This window comes from Sceloporus occidentalis, unplaced genomic scaffold, assembly GCF_023333645.1.
Source record: "Sceloporus occidentalis isolate IW3139 unplaced genomic scaffold, rSceOcc1.0.p SCAF_4, whole genome shotgun sequence".
Lineage (NCBI taxonomy): Eukaryota > Metazoa > Chordata > Lepidosauria > Squamata > Phrynosomatidae > Sceloporus > Sceloporus occidentalis.
In genome coordinates this window covers 182,259,627-182,279,292 of record NW_028316984.1, presented here as the reverse complement: position 1 = coordinate 182,279,292, position 19,666 = coordinate 182,259,627, and the positions used below count along the sequence as shown (strand labels likewise).

Sequence of the window (19,666 nt, the reverse complement as noted above, 5' to 3'; positions counted from 1 at the left end):
CAGAGACGTGATTGGGGCTGGCATCACCATCACACTGTCTTCCTGACTGGTAAAACCCACCAAATGTAGTCACAATAAAAGAAGTTTTACCTTTGTTGGAAGTAGAAACCTCAAAGAGTTAAGTCCCAGTCCCTTGGCTCCCTCTTCTTTAGGAGTTCCCTATTGCAGCTAAAATAGGATATCCTCAAATCCAGAAAATATATTGTCCCTACAGCAAAATACAGTAACATTGATACACCACAAAATAGCAGTACCTTTATCACAAAAACACTGTTTCCCTAAATGTGTGGGGCTTGTAGAACCTCCGCTGATAGCAGCAATCGATATTTAATTAGTTTGGGTAATACTTGACTTGGTTGTGCATGGAAGTGGGTAACATGATTTGCAGATTGCAGCACCAACTATACCAGCAATAACTGATAAAGACCCCAGGTACGTGAATAATATGAACTTTTATTGAAAGAAATATACAGAGCACACACGTGCAGATCTCATCCAACCAACCAACACACAAATGTAACCAAGTGGAGGAGAGAAATGGGATAGTGGACCTAGAGAATTGGGAGAAGGGGTGTAGTTACCTATCCTGAAGGAAGGATCCATGGAAAGCAGAAAAGTAGAACTGGCACAAACCATGAGGCTTGGAGAAGCAGCTTCAGGGAATGGACAGTAGAGACAAAGGTACTCAGACCAAGGCCTGAGGGCAACATTCACAGTCCATGTGGGGGCTGACTGCAGCAAAAAGGTTTCACGTTTGGGGTGATATTTATACCCTTAAAACCAACCCTAATTCATAAAAGTTCCATGGAAAACCAAAAGTTTGATTACTCCTTGGTTGAACTGGAGAAGGTTATTGTGATCAATGATGCTTCATGAACTTTACAATACCTAGATGTTGTAGATCTGGAATCCCCAGGAATGAGATGGTAGGAAAGGAGGTGCTTAGGAAAACACAAGAAACAAAGGAGGATTCTGGTCTTATTTGATCTGGCATAACTCATCGTTTGGCTTTCCATATCCATCAGAAATGCAGAGTAAGGGATCTTTCTTGTAAAGTCCTCCATCTCCACACCTTTCCACACAGCTGAGCCTGTGCGCCATTCACACTACCTAAGTCTGGTGCTATGTATGTCATCGTATGTCCATTCACACTGGTGCCCTAATGTTGTGTCAAACTGTTTCTAGATTGATAAATATATTAGGGGATGTTCCAATACTTACAATACAAATGCAAAAAATGCATCATGGAAGCTTTTGAAGCTCCACTAATGTCTTCATCAGGCAAACGTGTTAAAAACATTCAGGAGAAGAAGAAAAACTAAAATGTTTTATGGATTTTGAATGTTATTGTCTTTCACTGTCTGGCCAACATTGCCAGGATCTGTTTCCTGCACAAGGAAGACAGCTGGGTGGGAGGAGGAGACCACTGCCTGCTGGGACACTGAGCTGTAGCCATATGGGTCCCTTCATTAATCTTCCCTCCCACTTCAGTCACCCATATAAAGATGGCTAGAGAAAATGTTGTCCTCCTAATAAGGCAAAAGGGTGGGTTTTATTGTAGGTGAGATGGTTTCTGTGGAATAATTCAGGAGAGTATTATTGTGACTACAACCACCTGTGCTACACCATCTTCTTTTGTTTCCAAATATTGAGAAACAACTTATTGTTGAGCAGAAGGCTAAATCAATACAGGATGCTTTCCCACCTTTCTTCATTTTCATGTCTTGTATACTCATGGGAATTTGGGGGAAGAAATATTTTTTTGTTTTGTATGGTGGCTTTTGTCTATTTCTTGTCATTCACAGTTCATTGCCTTCCCCAGATGGGCAATATTTTCTTCCTCTCATCCTGGAAGAGTGGGTTGAGGGAAGAGAATATATATTTTTTAAAAAGCATCTTCTCACAAAAATTGTTCACAGTAAGTGGTGATGACAGTTCAAACTCATGGTGTGATAGCTCCTCACATTTCTGAATGAATCATTCTGCAATTTAAGCTAAAGTGATGGTTGGTTTGGACTCACTGTTGTTGTTGTTCATTTCTCTCCTTTCTTCCAATGTGATGTATGAGTCATGTAGAAATATGAAAGGTTGGCAGTATCACTAGAAATGCAGCTTTTGCTTCAGTGTGATCTAGTTCCTGGCTTTTTTTTGGGGAGGGGGGAGAGCAGTATTTGAGGGTCTAAGGCTCAAATTCATTTAGACTTCTGTTTCTGTCATTAAGGGGAACTTTAAAATGGCTCACAACAATTTCCTTTTAATTGAAGATTGTACTATTTTTCTCATGGGCCCTCCAGTCACATCTGATTCATAGTGGTTTCTTGGTGAGCTGTATTAAGAGGAGCTTTGCTATTACCTTCCTCTAAAGCTGAGAGAGTATGGCTTGCCCAAGGCCATCTTCATGGCTGAGTTGGAGACTCAAATCCTGATCTCCCAGAAGTCTAGTCCAGCACTTGAATCACTACACCACACTGGCTCTCATAGTTCATGTTACCTTTCTAAAATCATAGTGAAAATCAAAGCAACAAAACTGCAGTATGAAAAGTGAATATAAAGGCTCACACAATAGCAACTTCCAACTCTTCACAGATTAAAACGGGGACATGGCTGTGGCCAAGAAACATCAGAGCATGGTTAAGATGACAAAAATTGTTAAATGAGGAAGAACAGATAAGCTTGGAGAGACCACAGATCTGCTTTTTCCTGAACCTGTTGGGAAGGGCAAGATTCCGCTCCCATCTCTCCTGAGTCCATTGAATGTAAACTACATTTTCACTTTGAACTCCAACTACGGCAGTTGAAGGAAGCTGAGGACAAAGGGAGAAAGCAGGAGTAGGGGAGACAAACTGAGACATTTTATTTTTTATTTTTTAAAAAATTAAGTTAATTATTAATTAAATAACAAAAAGCCAACAAATGTTGTCTTTCCAAGCTGGCTCTTTATTCAAAGCCTAGTTTTCTTTGATTTTTGCAAAAGTACAGTAATTCTTGCTTTTTGTTAGTCTCTTATACTGGGAAATTATAGTGTTTAGAGACCCAAACACTTGCTGAAAATCAGATCCAGTGGGATGAATTGTGATGTGTGTTCTGAGTTAGCAGACTGAGTAATTGATCCTTCCCGCTCTTTCCCGCTCCTTCCTCATTTTGAAACATAATAAATTATGTACATTACTGAAACTAAGTATTTCTATATATCAATAAAATCTATAAGATGTTAGAAAATTGTAGAAATGTTTGGAATCCATGCAAAGTAAACCCCATGTTCTCCAATATCTTAAGAGCATAACAACAGACAGCTTTCACTTTTGCTTTGCGTTGGGGCCTAAATCCAATTTCTTAAGAAATCTTCAGGAAACATCATTTCCACTGGATCTAGTCCAAGCTAAAATGGACCCATTGCACCAAATGTTGAAGTATAAATCAATACTAATGTAAATTCAGTTGTTTCGATTGGTTTACCCCAGCTGTGATTAGGAATTGGGTTTTTTTATATATACAAACACATATACATACAAAATATAGAAAAAACCAGTTAGAACAAACACATAACAACACATTTATACATATTTCATTTGTGTATGGCTTATTTAGTTAGGATAAGCCTCCTAGTATCTCACAACTATCCTTTTTCTTTAGTAAAATATTTCCGGTCTTCTGTACATTTTATTATATCATGGTCTCTATGCTTTACTGATTTTGTTTACTTTATGCTGTTTTATTATGTTTTTATATTAAACAATTGATAGCATAAAGTTATATTAATAAAATCTTCTTTATTAAAGAAGAAAGCAGTTCCAATTCTTTATCTTTTTGTACTCTTTAGTATTTGGCTAATCCAATTGAAGATTGGCAAATAAATATATGGGAAGCTATGGATATGGACATTTTATCAGCTGTGATCCGAGGGAAATCAAAAAAGGAAATTGAAGATGAATGGTGTATGGTTCAGTCTTATTGGAAATCATTGGAGGAGGCCTAATTATCATTTATTTTACTTCTAGTGTTAAATATTATGATTATTTTAAGGCTGAAAGGTAATAATAATAATAATAATTATTATTATTATTATTATTATTATTATTATTATTATTATTATTATTTATATACCACCCTGTGGCAAACCATTAAAGAAATATAAGCTGTGTTGAGATTAGACGATAAAAGATAGTATATAAAATGTTTCTTTCTCTACTCTATAACCCCACTATATGAGCTATGGTTATATTTATGTACAGTGGTACCCCGGGATACGAATGCGCCAGGATACGAAATTTCCGGGTTACGGAATAAATTTATTTAAAAAAACTGTTCCGCGTTACGAAAGTTTTTTCGGGTTACGAAAAAACTTTTGGTGCTTTTCGGCGCGATTTCGCACCAAAAAGCGGCTTTCGCTATTAGCGCCTATGGGCATTTCAGCTAGCGAAAGTTTCCGGGTTACGAAAAGGGCAGCGGAACGAATTAATTTCGTAACCCGGGGGACCACTGTATATACTAAACGATCTTATTCAAGATTTGGAAGGATGAAATAGTGGAAAAAGTGGAGAAATTTAATCATCTCTCCCAACTTTTTAGTCAAATACTAAAACTGAGACATTTTAAAAGCAGCTGAACAAAGTAGGATGACAGAGAATTAATCAGGACACTCAAAACATCCTGCAGAATAAAACAGCCTCCCAAAACAATGAAGAGTGAACTAGTTTAATGAATACCTAGTTGCAGAAAGTTCCACTATTCAGGATGGGACGTATCTGTGCCTGGTCCAATATCCTCCTTTCTCCTCTTCCTTTGCCCAAGAGTTTAATGTGTCGATACAGATTCCTTACTCAAGAAACCAATATCCTGTAAATGCAGCTAAATATAAACTTTTAAAAAGGCAGTGCAAAGCTCTCTTTTATATTATTGTACTTATAGAAGGTGCATTATCTTAGGCCTGTAAGGGGCAATATTTTGTGATGCAGGTGTGTCAGAACTTAGAAATAATACTTTTTTGAACAACTGGAATTCCCAAAAGGTTGACTGTGAAATTCAAAGGGCTGCAGTTCAAAATGGTAACTTTTCCAAGATGTGAGATGTGAGTGTGCACACATGTGTGTCTTTGTAATGACACCCAGTGGGCCAAGTTATTGTTCCTCATGCTCACATTTTCCATGTTGTTATGCAAACTGACTTTTCATATGGCACTAGTGGATGTTACTAAGAATTGCATATATCAGTGTTTGTTTCCATAGTAACTAATGTACTTCAGAGAAAAAGGGAGAGGATTGCAAAGAAGGACAAGGGGAAAAGATCAAAATAAAGTGGCACTTGAGGCTGAATGCTTGGATATTTTCTAAAGGCTTTGATTATATACACACACACACACACACACACACACACACACTCTATTCTGAATTCCAAAGAGAGACAGATGCAATTTGTTACTAACCGCTTATATCATGGGAGAAGTAGCTAAATATTGTGATTGTCATGGTCTAGGTGAATAAGGACAAACGATAACCAAGTGATGGTTCAAAAAGGTGTAACTGGTGTTGTCCAGACCACCTTGCTTTGTGAAGATAATTGTTTTCACTCTGCATTTCTAGAGATTTCTGAGCAGAAGCGCAACTGTGGTAGAACCTCACTGCATGGATTTCCAGCCCATGACATTTTCAGATCTTGCTCTTTTCCATGCATATTTACGTTGAAATAGAGTGGACCATTAGTATCCACTGCAGTTTGGTTCCAGGAATCCCCATGGATACCAAAATTAATAGCATTGATGTAGAAGTCAAAGGCTTTCATGGCCGGCATCCATAGTTTTTTGTGGGTTTTTCGGGCTGTGTGGCCATGTTCTAGAAGATTTTCTTCCTGATGTTTTGCCAGCGTCTGTGGCTGGCATCTTCAGAGAATGCTTGCCTGGAAAAAGAGGGTATACATACATACATACATACGAGGGTCATTCAATAAATATTTAGCCTACAAAAGAAAAATGAAAATTTTGGAAACGTGGCGATTTATTTTTCAACATAGTCTCTCTTTAGCTCGATACACTTGGCCCAGCGATGCTCCAACTTTTTCAACCCATCCGAAAAATACATTTTCTGGTCTGCAAAATAGGCCTCCGTGGCGGCGATGACCTCCTCATTCGACCCAAATCTATTCCTGGCGAGTGACTTTTTCAGGTTTGGAAACAAAAAGAAGTCACAGGGGGCCAAATCTGGGGAATATGGTGGATGGGGCAGCAATTCGTGGCCCAATTCGACCAATTTGGCCATGACCGCGGAGGTGTGAGCCGGCGCGTTGTCGTGGTTTAACAGCACCCATCGCGATGACAGCTTTCTCATGCTCAGTTCTTTGTGTAAAATATGATGCACCGTTCCTTCTGCAATGCCTACAGTCTCAGCTATCTCGCGAACCTTCAATCGGCGGTCTGCCAACACGAGATCGTAGATTTTTTTAACGTTTTCCTCCGTAGTAGCCTTTTTTGAGGCACCTGGGAGTGGCTCATCAAAAACCGATGTGCGGCCATGAACAAACTCGTTGAACCAATTCTTGATGGTCGCCATCGAAGGAGAAGAGTCACCGTACACAACATCCAAGCGCTCTTTGATTTCGCTGCGCGTTTTCCCTTCCAAAAACAAGAATCAAATCACCGAACAATATTGCTCTTTTTCCATTTTTGTAAAACCGACTAACACACTCGCTTCCAAAGGCTATCAAAACAAAACAAATGAAGGGAATTGACTGAAACTTTGACAGTAGGCTTCTAAAAGAATGTACTGCACAATGGTAAAACTCTTTTGTAACAGCAGCGCCATCCGGCGGTGAGGCTAAGTACATGTTGAGTGACCCTCGTCCATACACACACACATACATACATACATACTGTGTGAGCCTGGGAATGCTGGAGTGATTTGCATGTGTATTGTTCTGTTGCTGATGGCAGGCTTCAGGCTGGAGGCTAATGCAAAAGAGGATTAGTGTCTGCACCAATCCTCTTTTGCATTAGCCCCCCAGCCTGAGTCCTGCCATCAGACAGAACAATACACATGCAAATCACTCCTGCATTCCCAGGCTCACACAGTATATACACACACACACACACACACACTTTTCCCAGGCAAGCATTCTCTGAAGATGCCAGCCACAGATGATGACGAAACGTCAGGAAGAAAATCTTCTAGAACATGGCCACATAGCCAGAAAAACCCACAAAAAACCATTGATGTAGACTCAAGTTGGACTGAAGTCAGTTCAATGACTTAATTTGGATTTGACTTTGCAATAAATGATGTTGTGACTCAACTCTATTTGAAAATTTTATATAATTAGCAACCAACTAGTTGTTGACATGCACTTGGAGCAGTAGGCAAGACTCATCCCAGAGGACAGGGTCCTTTTTTTGAAGGGGAACTGCAGATGTGTTAGGTGATGGAACTGAGGTGGAAGGATCCTTCTAAAGCTTTTAGAAACTTTGTGCAGCAGGGACAGACTGCCAAACAGCCCTCAAGACCCACCTCAAGCCCATTGCCTAACATGTTTGCTGTTCCCCTCTGAGAATGCACCCTGTCTCCACAACTGAAAAAAGTAATCCTTTGTAAGCATATACTACCACTGACTGGAGGATTCTGGGAGCTATAGTTCAAAAGACTACTGCATATACTCATGTATAGGTCTAGAAATGTAGGTCAAAAATTGACCCCCAAAAACTGAGCCCACTTATCCATGGGTCAATGTAAGTACTGTATCTTAACTCTTATTTAAATGAAGGAACCATCCCTGTTGAAAAGCAAGAGTATAATCTGTCCTGGAAGCACTGACCCCTCTACTCTCTCATCCATCCAGACTTAAGAGTAAGCACAAAGAGTTATGTCTACTGGAATTTTGTAAGTTCTTTGACATTGTTTTGCTTTGCTTCATCCTTTAGATCCTTTGTTATATGCCCCTAGATTTTACCCTCGACTTATCCATGGCTCATAGCAAAATCCATAATTTTGGTCCCAAAACTTGCCCTCGACTTCTACATGAGGTTGACTTATAGTCGAGTATATACGGTAACTCTTCGAAGCTCTGGGTGTAATGTTGATGCTTGTAACACATTGCTATGACATTGTGGTAAAGTACACCCTTTCCTCCCACCATCTCCATCTGCTTAAGCCTTAATTAAGTTCTTTAAAAAGCTTTGTTTTCCCATCCTGACCATATGCTTCTCCATGTACGTTGCCAGAAGATGTATATTTTTTCACACCATCATTTAAATCAGTTGCAAGAATGACACTAAGCACCATTACAGCATTTGATGCCACTGTAACTGCCTTGGCTCCATCCTCCAAAATCCTATAACTTTTAGTTTTGTGAGATATTTAGAATTCTGTACCAGAGAATTCTAAGTCTCTCACTCAAACTACAAATCCCAGCATTCCATAGGATGAAGCCATGGAAATTAAAGTGGCATCAAAGTGCTATAATTGTGTATTATGAAAGAGATCTAGGATTTAATGTATTTATGCATACATACATAAATACACACATACATCTTCCCACCAAAAAAAAAAGATGGTCAAGGCAGCTACAGTACAGCAAAATACAGACTGATATTTTTTTAGAAATATTTGTTAAGCCAAAATGAATGTTAAAAAATAGGTAAAATATATCCTTGACTTGTTTATTTTTAGGTATTGCAATTATTCATAACACATGATTTACACAAATAAATGTCACTCCAACTTAACTAACTAAATGTCAGCCACTTTTCTTTTTTCTTTTTAAAACCACATGCAGCTCCACTAAAACAAATGGATGCATTTCTGTTTATCTCCTGGAGTCTCATGAGACAGCAATTACAACTACTCAAGCAAAACCATTAGGAAAGCTTTTATTCTTGTTTTGAAATTAATTACTATGTTCAGAGTACTATTAATGCACAGAGTAGTAGATTTAGAAATAATCAGCAAGTCTGAAGCAAGAAGATGAATAAATATTATAAAAGAAACTGAGGATAAATAGGGAACTGGAAATCATATTTAGGACTAAGAGCTGCTTTTACTCCAGATCCCCCGAGAAATTAAGGAAAAATTGTTCAGCAGTGTTTTCCTACTCTTTAGATAGCCCTGTGTTTCTTCACTCTTCCTTTCTTTCATATTCGGCTTGTTGTATTACATTTGTAACTACTTGTAGTGAGGTACTCACCCAGGTGGAGAGAGCTGAGGGCAGCCAGGTGGTGGAGGTTGAGGGGAAGGAGGAAGTTAGCCCAGAGGTGGAGCCAGTGGAGGAAGAAGGAGCAGCTGGAAGGGATATAAAAGGAGAAGGGCTGAGGTGTGTGGAAGAGCTGGTTGGGCAAGGGGAAGAACAGGGTTTAAGGAGTCTAGAGAGGGATGGAGCCCAGGCACCTCTTCCAAGAGGGGCCCATTGGCAAGGGCAGAGGCCCCGAGAGGAGGGGAAGTGGTGGAACCCTTGAGAGGAAGGAGCCTGGACTTTTGCTGACTCTGGGGAGTGGACAACCAGAGATCTTCAAGTCTTGGAGGATGATTGGTGGAGTCCAAAAGGGAAGCTTTGGGAGACAAGCCCTGCCTCAGTGGGAAGTTGAAAAGGCTGACTTAAAGACTGGACTTTATGTTTGGAGTTATTATTTACTGGACACCAAGCTATTTTCTTATTAAAGGTACCATTGTACCACACTTGACTAAGTTTGTTGTGCACGTGGGGGAGACCATAAGGGGAGGAGTCTGCTTCCTTGCAAGATGGAGCCTGCAATGCTAGCCCCGCCCACACTACTGTACTTGGTTTGAGAGACATATATTTGCCCAAAAGACTAATGAATGAGTACACTCAGAGGTAGCTGTGTTGGCCATATAGCAAATCCAATAAAAATCCACCAAACCTTTATTGAGCCAAGCAAAATGCACAATATACATGTTGCAATCTTTTGAAGTTCCAGTGGCTTCTTCATCAGGCAAGGTGTGGAAAACCATAGAGGATGAAGACATTGAAGATGTTAACCATAGGCTTGCATTTTGCTGTTTCTGTTGTCAGCTCAAATGGTATGGAGGGTATTACTTGCAGGCCTGCATCTCCTCTTTCTGGCCATGTAGCTGCTGGGAGATTCTCAAAGTCCAGGAAATTTAACATTCATTTGCAAGACAAAAAAGATGCTTCCTTTGCAATCTAGTATGAGTGAGTCTATGAATATCAGTGAATGAGTATTAGAGCAAATCAAGGCTGAATTCTCCCTAGAAACCAAGATGACTAAACTGAGAGTGTTGTACTTTGGACATATCATGAGAAAACATGAGTCACTAGAAAAGACAATAATGGCCTGTTACAGACAGCCAAAATAAAGCTGTTTCGAGTCACAGTGGAGGCATGGTGTTTCAATGATGCATGAGTCCTAAGAGTCCAGAAGCCACACCAAAGCCATGCTCCAGTCCTTAGGGCTGGAGCGTGGCTTTGGTGCGACTTCTGGACTCGTAGGACACATGCATCATTGAAACACCATACCTCCACTGTGACTCGAAGCAGCTTTATTTTGGCTGTCTGTAACAGGCCAATGTTTGGTAAGGAAGAAGGCAGTAGGAAAAGAGAAAGACTAAATTCTAGACTGATAGACTCGGTCAAAGAAGCCAAAGCTCTTGAGTCTGCAGGACCTGAACAAGGCTGTTGATAACATGGTGACTTGGAGGTCTCTCATTCACGGTGTCTCCATAAGTCAAAGGAGACATCGTAACATATGGCTATCACAGCAACAGAAGAAAATGCCTGCAAAGTTTCTGATTGGGGCAGCCAAAAGCTGTGTCTCCGACTGATGCAGTGACTAGGGATGGCATCTCTCCGCTCAGTGCCTGTCTGGAGTCGGTAAAGGGCTGGATGAGGGAAAATAGACTCAGCCTGAATCCAGAGAAAACGGAAGTACTTGTGATAGGTTCCCCTGGTCCGGGGATGGAAATTTTTCCACCTGTCCTAAATGGGGTCACGCTCCCCGTGAAGGACACAGTTCACAGTCTGGGTGTGCTTCTGGACTCGTCGCTTCACCTGACTCCTCAGGTGGATGCGACTGAAGTGCCTGTTATCAGCTTCGGCTGATACGCCAGCTGCGACCCTTCCTGGGCCGGGAGGACCTTGAAACAGTGGTACATGTACTGGTAACCTCTCGACTCGACTTCTGTAATGCACTCTACATGGGGCAACCCTTGTACCAAACTCGGAAGCTACAATTGGTCCAGAATATGGCAGCTAGGCTGGTCACTGGCAACTCCAGAGCCAGCCATATAACACCGGTATTGAAAGATCTTCATTGGCTGCCAATCCGCTTCCGGGCGCAATACCAGGTGATGGTTTTTACCTATAAAGCCCTAAATGGCTTGGGCCCAGGGTACTTGGAGGACCGCCTCTCTCCATATAATCCGCCCCGCACTCTCAGGTCGGGCGGGAAACTACTTTTGAGAGTCCCTGATACGAGATATGTGGTGTCTGCACATAGGGCTTTTTCTGCTTCAGCCCCGCAGACCTGGAACTCTCTGCCTGACGAGCTCCGCTCAGCCCCCTCCCTGGAGTCTTTCAGGAAAAATCTAAAGACTCACCTCTTTCGTCAAGCTTTCCCCCATGTTCCCTAATTCCATTCTTCTCCCCTTGTGTTGCTGTATTGTATTGGATGTAATTGGTGCTTTGGTTTTTAACTGTTTTTAACTGTGATTGAATGATGGATATTTTTATTGCTGTACTGTATTGTTTAATGTGGGGGGGATTTCTTTTTATTGGATTTTGTAGTTTCGGTATGTTTTTATTATTGTTGTAAACCACTGTGATCATGGGAATAGCGGTATACAAATAAAGATTCATTCATTCATTCATTCATTCCATTTCAGTGCTTTGACAAATCTGCTCTGGGCTTTATTCCAGAATTTAAAGGAAATAGTCCAAGATGCAGAACTTTAGTCCCAAAATAGGTTCAACACCTTGGAGAGCTCCTTTTGAAAGTAATAATGCTAGAAATCTAATAATGCTAGACCTAATGCTAGAACTGTAGCATTAAACTATAACTTGGGTTGTTGGGAACCAGAGTTAGTTTTATGATTTGCAAACCAATGTCTAGCCCAGTTAAATCCCAAATATAATACGTACTGGTAATTTTTGATGATGGTTAGTGCTGATGCACCAATGAACTATAAATATGCCCACCAAGGAAGGATATTTTCTTGGATAAGAAAAAGGATACAGTAACCCCATTGGCTCTTGCAGTCCTCCTAAGCCCGATTGCTTAGTAAATCACTAGTTCTGTGTTTTCACTAGACCTAGGAGACCGAAGTATGGTCTCGTAGTTTGATGATGGTGGGAAATACCACTCTTGCAAGGATAGCTGTATTTTCTATTAGAAGATGCAGTATTACTGATCTCAATGTGTTCATACAATTATACCATATATAAATTATACCTACTTCATAAAATTGCTTAATTTATGAAATGCAGCTTCATTTATGACCAAAGGTGAGGTGTTGTGCTTGTGATTTGCTATAATGTCAACTTCACCTTATGGTGCCTCTTTGAATGAAATACCTTCAAGGCTGCATCCACACTGCAGAAATAATGCAGTTTGACACCACTTTAACTGTGAGGGCACAATTTAGTGGAATTCTGGGGATTGTAGTTTCTCTGTCAGAGAGCTCTGGTGCCACGACAGAGTTCACAGATTCCATAGCATGGAGCCATGACAGTTAAACTGGATTACTTCTTCAATGCAGATGCAGCCCAGGTCACTCTGTCATCAACATCCCTGCTGAGGTCTTGCAAACTCCCCTGTTGGATTCCTTGATTGAAATCAATCCAATGCAGTGTGGTCTTCCTCTTTTCCTGCTACTTTCCACTTTCACAGTATTATAGTTTATTTTCCAGTAAGTCATGTCATTTCATTATGTATCCAAAGCCTGAATTTAGTTCTCTTGGGTCCAAAACACGCTGCAGGAGACAGTTTGAGACTATTTTAACTGTCCTGGCTCAATACTAGAGAATGGTATTTGCTTTCTTCACTGTCCAGCTTTCATATCCCTACATAGAAACCAGAAATACTATGGCTTGGATGATTCTGGATTTGGGATTTCTGCATCAAACTAATTTGCGAAATTTGCTTAATTTATTAAATAAAAATCCTCAAGTACATCTTAATCTTATATTTTATTATTGTGTAAGACCTTTCTGTAGCCTCACACATCCAATAATGCTTTAGGCCATTGATTCTTAAATACTGTACTGGGGGTGTTCAAGATTTTTGGTTTCTTGTTTGTGGATCATCATATTCTTTTCCCATACTGATTGGTTCTTTGAACATGTTCTGAATTAAAAACCACTCTGATGCAGCTGCTCCAATTGCCAAGGAGAAGGATTGTTAAGTAGTGCCACCAAGGAATTTATCAGGCTGTCTGTGTTGTACAAGAACTTTTAATTAATTGGCAGTATATCACTGTTTTCTGTTGGAAAAGTCCTCAGCACATTCTTTGGTGCTGTTGTTTTTAACTCACTGACAGCCTGAAAGTGTATGACAGAAAAGAGATAGTGGAAGGCGTAAGGTGACATCTTCATTGTGTGATAACATAGTCATCATACTATCCTAGTTCTTCATTTTATTTATAGCTCACCTGTCTCAGGATATAGAGACTCAAGGCAGCTCACCACAAGTTTAAAACAATTCAAAAGCATTAGAAAGTATAAATATAAAGATTTAAAAACAACTGAACATTTTGTAAAATTAAAAATATTAAAAATGAATGTATTTTTAAAACCATAAACACAACTTTAAAATCTGAATTGTACAGCATTTAAAAGCCCAACCCTTGTCAGTATGAAAAAGCCAGACAGTACAAAAAATGTTATTACTTGCTGCTGAAAGGAGAGCAGGGACGGGACCATCCTGGCCTCTCTGGGGAGGGAGTTCCAAAGTCTGGGAGCAGCCACCAAGAAAGCCCTTTCCCTTGCCCCCACAACATAATCCTTAGACATTGGTGGCACAGAGAGAAGAGCCTCTCTGGATGATTTTAGAGCTTGAATGGGCTCATAAAGGGATAAACATGGTCCTACACCATATAGGGATTTATAGGTCAAAAACAGCACTTTTAATTGTACCCAGAAATGGAATGGCACCCAATGGAGTGGTTGCAACCAGGGAGTTGTGTACTCCCTGTAGCCATTTAACAACCTGGATGCAGCTCTTTAGGCCAACAAAGGTTTCTGAGCACTTTTCAAAGGCAAGTCCACATAGAGCTCATTACAGTAATCCAAACGGGGTTTTTGTCAGGATTTGAAGGGTTAAAACACAGCACACAGGGAAATGCTTGATGTGTGTGTGTGTGTTTGGCCATGAGCATTCAGCACAGTGGCAAGGCTGATCATCCACAGCTGATGCTCATTGGGCCAAGGACACTTCAATGTCCAAGTGCACGTAGCCATGGATGATGAAACATGTGTCTGGATTGCAGAGGAGACACATGGCATGGCTACACACCTGAACTCACTGGGTTTGGGAGACCACATGGTCTGGAGTCTATATAAACCCAGGGGTTGCAAGGGTGTGGTGTGGGTTTGAAGTAGGAGTTGGATTGGTATGTTTTGGAGTTTTAGAGATCTAGTTTTGTATTATAGCACTGAATAAAGAGCACTTTGGGGACTTTTGTTTCTCTGGTGGTTTATCAGAAGAAGCTACAGCATCGGTTTGCTGTGTGTTCCTGGAGGTTCCTGCATTGCTGCAGTTCCTGGAAGACATCCAGTTGCTGTCATCCCAATTGGACTCTGGGAGCCACGCTTCGGCTTCTGGAAATTTGCCAGCTCTGCTCCAAGGGTCTGATTTAACCCCAGGACTCGTTTGAGTTGCTGACAAGGGTTGTTGGACCCCAGCAGTTGCGCTGACAGGTTTGGCCACCATGGCCAGATCCAACTTTATGTTTCCTTTGCCTTCTCTTTTTTGGAGGAGGAGGTTAGGCACTTCCAGTTTTTATAAACCATAACCTTTCATTATATGGTATCTTGACTTTCCCTTAAATTGCACAGCTTTGGACAATAACTTTTTATAGACTACAACTCTTAAAATTTCCCAGATTTCTTGGCCAGAGTAGTATGTACTATATGGTGGCCCCATTAGCTAGAGAATTTAGGAGTTGTAAACTATGTATTCATACAACACACTTTAAACAAACCACAGTTCCACAATCTGTTATGGAGAGGTTTTGTCCTCTGAAATGGGAAAGGTAAACTCTGCATGACCACAAACTTAAAAACAGCTTATTTGAGGAACTATAATCTCCTGTTCAAACTATATTTTCTAATCTGAAGGTTCATAAACTGAGAAAGGAAGATGAATAAGAGTCATAAGGAATAGGTTAAGAGCAGCAAAATCTTGAAAATGAGAACCCCTTTCATTCTTCTAATATCTCTAAGTCTGAAGTACGAAGATAAAGGGATATCATCATGTTTATCATAATCACTGGTGTTGGTGAAAGAAAGTAATGAGCACCTATGTGCTTTGAATAGCCAGTGCATTACCTGGATTAATGGTTCATACCACTCTGTCATCTGAATTTGCTTTCTTAGCCCAACAGAAAGATCTCTCTTTGTTTTGCCCAAGAGTGCAAAGGCAAAATAGTGAGTTATTTCAATGAATCCATTGTTAATTTCTTTGAATGGTACAGAGCAAATGCACAAATCAGAGAGGCAGAAAGGGGCCACCTCTCTGAATAAGGACATTGTATCTCACCTTGTTTAGGAGAGACCTTAAAAGGGATCACACATATCAAAGGTGCATGCTGGAGTGGTTGGGTACTCATGTTCCTTGGTATGAAAGTGGCAGTTCTGTCTTTCAACAGCATGCCAAACACCAAAGAACTAAATGGAACATTTTGGAACTGAGTCCTCTTGCACTGCCTTTCTGTATATCTACTTACCTTGGGTTCACAACCTTCCTTGAAGGGTACTTGGCGCTCTTTGAAGAGTGTCACCATGCAACCAAATAAAATGGGTGCCAACTATTTTCTCCCTCTCTCCCCTGCTATTAAGTCTATCACTTTCTAGTAAAAGTTGTGGCAGTACGAGTGATTTCAAAGGTTAAATTGGTCACTAGAGTTAAAAAATGCTTTTGGTTTGCCTAAACAAATGTTTTCATTTCACTGAGGACAAAGGTACATGGGTGCTTTTTAAAAAAGCTTATGTTAATTGGCCACTTTGAAATGATAAAAGGTGGAAACCAAGCCATATGAGGAACAACTTAGGGAGCTAGATTTGTTTAGCTTGGAGCAGTGAGGATAGAGAGGTGACATGATAGCTACCTTTAAATATCTGGAGGGAAGCTATGTAGATGATGGAGCCAGTTTGTTTTTCATTGCCCCAGAATCTAGAACACCAACCAATGGATTAAAAATACAAGAAAAGAGATTCTATCTAAATATTAGAAAAAAAAATTACTGTAAAAAGCTGTTCAGCTGTGGAATAAATTGCCTCAGAGGGTGGTTGCCTCTCCCTCGTTGGAGGGCTTTAAACGGAGGTTGGATGGGTATCTTTCACAGGTGCTTTAGTTGCCGTAAAGACTTGACTATAGGTTGATCTCATGTATAAGTCAAGGGCAAGTTTGGGGGCCAAAGTTATGGATTTTGGTATGGCCCGTGGATAACTCGAGGGTAAAACTTTGAGGGTCCTCAGGTCTATTCCCAGGCAGGGAGGGAAAGTGGGGAGGAAGGTGTATGTGTGTTTGTGACTGGCTCAGCTGTTGCTCCCATAGAAATAAAAATCACCCTGCACCTCCTGTGCTTCCAGCAGCCCATTTCCAGACATGAAGGGAAAGTGGGGAGGAAGGTGTGTGTGTGTTTGTCACTGAATGAGTTGCCATCATCGGCATAACCATATTGACCCGTATATAAATTGACCCAAGATTTTGGGGTCAGTTCTTGGGCATAAATTTCTCAATTTATAGACGAATATATACAGTATGCATGGCAGGGGTTTAGACTAGGTGGCCCATGTGGCCCCTTCCAACTCTATGAACCTATGATTCTATGAAATCTTCTGGGAGCCTGAGATCAGAGAAGCAACAGAGGAGCTTTAGTCTGGGAGAGAACAATGAGTGGGGATGTTTGGGAAGGAAAGGATTATGTGTTCTCCTTTCTCCTTCCTTCTTCTCCCATCCTGATTTGTTCCTTTGGATGTGGCTTTTCCTTTTTGAAAAGAGTTGTCACCTGCCCTTTTCACCCTGATGCCCTCCAGTTATATTGGACTATAACTCCCAACCCACTGAAGTATAACTCCCATATATTTATTGACATTTTTATCCCTCCTTTATGCTTAAAAAACAAGCACTCAGAGAACATAACAAAAATCATGAAAAACAAGTTAAAACATACAAAAACAAAGTTAGAAACAAATTAGGCAATGAAACGATTAAAATCCTTGTAGTAACTAAAGCCGTTAAGATAATTACAAGAATCAGTACTCAAAAGGCCAGTTTGAAGAGATGCATCTTCCCTCAAAGCAGCAAAGCAGCAATTTATTGCAGCACTGTGAGGAGGATGTTCCCCAGTAAGGCAGCAATGGAGGAGAAAACCACCCCACATCCCTGCACAGATGACAGTGCTCTCAAGAGAGCCTCCCCAGAAGACTTTAATATCCAAACAGATTCATACAGAGCTAGGCAATTTCTTAGTCAAATCTCAAGCCATGTAAAAATCAAAGACATAGCTATAATAGTCTAGAAAATCAGTATGCAAATCAGAGATCTTGCAGCATCTTTCAGGCTAACTGAAAAATAGAATTTGGTAGCATGAGCTTTTGTAGACTTGAGCCTACTTCCTCAGATGCATTTGGTGGAGTGGAAAGCCAAGGGATAGACCTATATAGCAGTCTCTGTGTGAGAATATCCATGGGAATGCAAAACTTTGTGAGTGTGGAGATGAGATGACAAGCTGAGTTGTAATGATGGTCATTGGGGAACAAGGCAAAGATGTTGCCTAAAGCCAAGGTTAGTAAGATGACCATATCAATGAGTATTGGGATGTAGTGTAGGAGCCAAAAAGAAGAAATAATGTACTGGCCAAGAGAGCCTGCATGAGGCTTGGGGCTTAGGCTAGCTAGTGTTATAATGTATATAGTGTGTCAGGAAACCATTGTCTTTGTTCAACCCACTGCTAATGGACTGCAGTCTGTTGGTATGCTCCGATTCTGCTGTTTCTCTTTCCAATCTTTTGTAGTCTTTTTGTTAAAACCATGTGGGGCTTTAAAGATTAAAACAACACCTTGAATTGAGTATGGAAAGCAACTAAAATGCAGTGCAGGTCTTTCATATGATCACAATACTGTATTAGGTACCAGTGAGCAGCTTAAGTACTGAATTTCCAAGAAATTTTTCATAAAGCAGAATGCAGTAGGCAAGATAACACAAGTAAGGCATGGATGACTGTTGTTGACCTAGGAATGGTTCCTGTGCACCAGCTAAGTGCCATTATGCAAAAGCTCTTCTTGCTATTCCTACCATTTGGGTGTCAAGGAATAGCTCAGTCAAGGAATATTCCTGGACTATAAATATGTGGTCAACCCCTTCCAGAACAAATTGAATCACAGTCTCCAAACCAGACTTTCTATTGATCAGCAGCACCTTCTTGTTGTCAGGGACTCTGGATCAGTACATCCAGCATCACCCTTCTCAAAATCTTCAGGAATTTCTCTTTAAAAAAAAGTATCCTCCTACACGTACCTTGTGTTAAGCTAAAATGTTATTTTTCTTAGTCCAGTGTGCCTTCAAGTGGTTTCCAACTTATGGTTTTCTTGGCAAATTTCTTCATACAGGTTTTGCTGAGAAAGTGTGACTTGCCCAGGGTCTTCCTAAACTAGAATATCCCAGGGATCCATAGGTTGTAGCCAGGGCAATTAAAGTGGAATTCTAGTGCTATAAAATTTTATTATGAAAGAGCCTTCAGTCTCTGTCATACAGGAAGTCCTTGAAACAAGAAAGAGCTACTAATGTGAAATGGAACATGGCCAGATAGACACTGTACATGTCTCAGAGTGGAATACATTTGCACAAACAAATTAAAGTCTTTGCTTTCCCTGTTCTTCCTTTATAGGGGCCACTTCGTATGACTGCTGATCTCACTGCTTCTCCAGCAGTGGGATATGTTCCCATAAGCCAGAAACCAGAGGCAGTGGTGCACGCTATGAAGGTAAGTGTGTTCTTTGTGTTTAGCAAACCACAACTTGGAGGTTCCTTATGCTGGGATGAGCACACGATCAGGATGACCAGATGTTCTCTTTTTCCAGAATGTGTCTTACATTTCAACCTCTGTCCAGGAGGAAATCCAAAATGTCCTCCATTTGAGTATGACTAAGAAGCACATTGAGTAACACCACATTTGCTGTTTTTCTTTGACAAATGCATCTGCCTGGTAGTCTGTCCCCAGTGCAAATAAGGGGATAGGCTGGATCCTTCTAAAGTTATTTTTTTCTAGGAGCAGAAGCAGTTAAGATTTGTTCCCTGAGCTTGGGGTGTATTTTGTTTCAAAGAGCGGGAAATGACAGCAAATGTGTTAAGCAATGGGCTGCTTGAGGACACACTGCAAATGTTGAAAGGGTTTGTTCCTTAATCTCAACACATTGGACAAATGAAAAGAATAATTTAAATGTAGATTTAGTCAAGGGTTTGTTGCTAGTAAAGCATTTTGCCCAGAGTTTG

The 19,666-nt window shown here is 40.5% G+C and overlaps 1 protein-coding gene across 3 annotated transcripts in view; it reads left to right on the top strand.

Moving 5' to 3' along the window:
* Nucleotides 1–19,666, top strand: part of CCDC85C (coiled-coil domain containing 85C) — a 248,370-nt gene that overhangs the window by 200,434 nt on the left and 28,270 nt on the right. For all 3 annotated transcript variants that reach the window (XM_089522511.1, XM_089522510.1, XM_089522509.1), the window contains one exon: nucleotides 19,062–19,157. In XM_089522511.1, the coding sequence (XP_089378637.1) occupies nucleotides 19,062–19,157 (96 nt within the window). The remainder of the gene's footprint in view (nucleotides 1–19,061; nucleotides 19,158–19,666) is intronic.